This window comes from Geospiza fortis, unplaced genomic scaffold, assembly GCF_000277835.1.
Source record: "Geospiza fortis unplaced genomic scaffold, GeoFor_1.0 scaffold36, whole genome shotgun sequence".
In the NCBI taxonomy this organism is placed as follows: Eukaryota; Metazoa; Chordata; class Aves; order Passeriformes; family Thraupidae; genus Geospiza; species Geospiza fortis.
In genome coordinates, this window is record NW_005054787.1 from 74,206 (window position 1) to 77,939 (window position 3,734).

Here is a 3,734-nt window from a genome sequence, read left to right on the forward strand (position 1 = left end):
CACGGGGGTCCCGGCCGAGGCCAAGCCCCCTCCCCAACCCCCCCAGGCCCCCAAACGCCGCCCTTGGGGGGCCGGGGGGGGCGCGGGGGCCCGGAAGCGCCAGCGCTACGTGGAGAAGGACGGCAAGTGCAACGTGCAGCACGGCAACGTGCGAGAGACCTACCGCTACCTGACCGACATCTTCACCACCCTGGTGGACCTCAAGTGGCGCTTCAGCCTCCTCATCTTCATCCTGGCCTACGCCCTCACCTGGCTCTTCTTCGGCCTCATCTGGTGGGTCATCGCCTACAGCCGCGGCGACCTGGAGCACCTGGGCGACCACACCTGGACGCCGTGCGTCAACAACCTCAACGGCTTCGTGTCGGCCTTCCTGTTCTCCATCGAGACCGAGACCACCATCGGCTACGGCCACCGCGTCATCACGGACACGTGCCCCGAGGGCATCGTGCTGCTGCTGCTGCAGGCCATCCTGGGCTCCATGGTCAACGCCTTCATGGTGGGCTGCATGTTCGTCAAGATCTCGCAGCCCAACAAGCGCGCCGAGACGCTGGTGTTCTCCTCGCACGCCGTGGTGTCGCTGCGCGATGACCGCCTGTGCCTGATGTTCCGCGTGGGCGACCTGCGCGACTCGCACATCGTGGAGGCCTCCATCCGCGCCAAGCTCATCCAGTCCAAGCAGACGCAGGAGGGCGAGTTCATCCCGCTCGACCAGACCGACCTGAGCGTGGGATTCGAGACCGGCGACGATCGGCTCTTCCTGGTGTCGCCGCTCATCATCAGCCACGAGATCGACGAGCGCAGCCCCTTCTGGGACGTGTCGCGGGGGCAGCTGGAGAGGGACGACTTCGAGATCGTCGTCATCCTCGAGGGCATGGTGGAGGCCACAGGTAAATGGGGCGGGGACGCCTTGGTGGCACATGGATGCCTTGGTGGCATGGGGACATCTCAATGGCATGAGGACATCTCAGTGGCATGGGGATGCCTTGGTGGCATGGGGACATCTCGGTGGCACATAGATGCCTTGGTGGTACATGGATGCCTTGGCGGCACGAGGATGCCTTTGTGGCATGTGTACACCTCGGTGGCATGGGGACATCTAGGTGGCACAGGGATGCCTTGGTGGCATGGGGACGCCTTGGTGGCATGGGGACGCCTTGGTGGCATGTGGACACCTTGGTGGCACCGGGATGCTTTGGTGGCATGGGGACATCTAGGTGGCACAGGGAGGCCTCAGTGGCACGAGGATGCCTCGGTGGCACGGGGACGCCTTGGTGGCACAGGGACGTGGTATCTTTGTGTGGAAACATCCATGGGGACATCATCTCCAAGGGACACATCGTCTTTGTGGGGGCGTATTGTCTTCGTGGGACACATCATCTCCATGGGACACGTCATCTCTGTGGGACACATCCATGGGGACACGTCCATGAGGACACATTTTCATGGGGACATCTCATCTCTGTGGGGACATCACCTCCATGGGGACCCATCACCTCCATAAGAACATTTCCATGAGGACACATCATCTTCTTGGGGACACCTCATCTCCATGGGGACATCATCTTCTTGGGACCCATCACGTCCATGGGGACACATTGTCTCCATGGGGGCACATCAGTGGGGACGTATCATCTCCACATGGACAGATGCCTTCAGGTATTGGGGTGCCCCATGCCCTGAGTGATTCACGTATTGGGGTCCTCCATGCCCAGAGTGACTCAGGTATTGGGGTTCCCCGAATTCTGGGGGTTTCACAGACCCCTCCTACCAGATTTGGGGTTTCCTGTGTCCTGCATTCTTCAGGTATTTGGGGTCCCCATACCCTGAGTGACTCAGATATTGGGGTGCCCCCCACCCCGTGCCCCAGGCTCGCAGCTCCTACCTGGCGGACAAGGTGCTCTGGGGTCAGGAACCTTCAGGTGTTGGGGTCCCCATACCCTGAGTTATTCAGGTATTGGGGTCCCTGTGCCCTGAGTGACCCAGATATCGGGGTGCCCCAAACTCTGGGGGTTTCACAGACCCCTCCTACCAGATTTGGGGTTTCCCATGTCCTGGATTCTTCAGGTGTTGGGGTCCCGCAAGGTGCTCTGGGGTCAGGAACCTTCAGGTATCGGGGTCCCCGTGCCCTGACTGACTCAGATATCGGGGTTCCCCCCACCCCGTGCCCCCCCAGGGATGACGTGCCAGGCTCGCAGCTCCTACCTGGCGGACGAGGTGCTCTGGGGTCACCGCTTCACGCCGCTGCTCAGCCTGGAGGAAGGGTTCTACGAGGTGGACTACGGCGGCTTCCACCACACGGTGCCCGTGCCCACCCCGGCCTGCAGCGCCCGCCAGCTGGCAGCCGCCGCCGCCCGCCGCGATGCCCACCTGTACTGGTCCATCCCCAGCCGCCTGGACGAGGCTGCGGCCCCGGGAATAGGGAAAAATCCTCCCCATTATGGTGGTGGCGGTTTGGGGTGTCCATGGGTTTGTGGAGACGAGGGGGACCCCAAAATCTCTCAGGAGAGCAAAGGGACCTTGGTCAACCCCGGGTTGAGGTGATGCCACCAAAATCTGGGTGTAAATAGGGAAAAATCCCCTCAGTTATGGTGGTGGTGGTGGTTTGGGGTGTGAGCGGTGGATTTGGGGTGTCCCTGAGCTCAGGGGGCAAAGGGGGACCCCAAAATCCCCCATGAGAGCAATGGGACCTTGGCCAACCCCGAGTCGCAGTGATGCCACCAAAATCCCGGTGTAAATAGGGAAAAATCCTCCCCATTATGGTGGTGGCGGTTTGGGGTGTCCATGGGTTTGTGGAGACGAGGGGGACCCCAAAATCTCGCAGGAGGCCAACGGGACCTTGCCAGCCCCGAGTTGAGGTGATGCCACCAAAATCCCGGTGTAAATAGGGAAAAATCCTCCCCGTTATGGTGGTGGCGGTTTGGGGTGTCCATGGGTTTGTGGAGACGAGGGGGACCCCAAAATCTCGCAGGAGGCCAACGGGACCTTGCCAGCCCCGAGTTGAGGTGATGCCACCAAAATCTGGGTGTAAATAGTGAAAATCCTCCCCTTTATGATGGTGGTGGTGGGTTTGGGGTGTCCCTGGGGATTGGGGTGTCCCTGAGTTTGTGGAGAGGAGGGGGACCCCAAAATCCTCCATGAGACCAACGGGACCCCAGCCAGCCCTGAGTTGCAGTGATGGTCCCAAAACACGAATTTATTTATTAAAAATCCCCCCCAGTTCTGATGGTGGTGGTGATTTTGGGGTGCGGGCGGTGGATTTGGGGTGTCCCTGGGTTTTTGGGGTGTCTCTGGGTTTGGGGGCTGGGGGGAGGGGAAATCCAGAGGCTCCACTGAGGAATTTGGGGTGAAATCGGGGTTCCCTGACCCCAAATCTTGCAGGGGTGGCAGGAAGGGGTCAGTGCCACCCCTCCGAGGACATGGGGACCCCCAGGGTGGGCAGGGTGGGGGTTGGGGTCTCTCCAATCCAGAGGCTCCACTGAGGAATTTGGGGTGAAATCGGGGTTCCCTGACCCCAAATCTTGCAGGGGTGGCAGGAAGGGGTCAGTGCCACCCCTCCGAGGACATGGGGACCCCCAGGGTGGGCAGGGTGGGGGTTGGGGTCTCTCCAAGGACCTGGGGACCCTCAGGGTGGGCAGGGGGTCCCCCCTCATTGCCCCTCCCCCCAATTTCCCCACGGGATCCCCCCAGATTGGGGGTGGGGGGCGCTGCTGCGGGATGCGGAACCGAGCGGGGCC

The 3,734-nt window shown here is 61.6% G+C and overlaps 1 protein-coding gene across 1 annotated transcript; it reads left to right on the forward strand.

The window, feature by feature from the left end:
• Positions 1 to 4: 4 nt before the first annotated feature.
• KCNJ9 (potassium inwardly rectifying channel subfamily J member 9) lies at positions 5 to 2,449 on the forward strand (the record flags this gene model as incomplete). The annotated part of the gene is made up of 2 exons (XM_031065462.1): positions 5 to 887; positions 2,174 to 2,449. Coding segments are annotated over 2 exons (1,159 nt in total), but the record flags the coding sequence as incomplete, so codon positions are not given.
• Between the last annotated feature and the right edge of the window lie 1,285 nt (positions 2,450 to 3,734).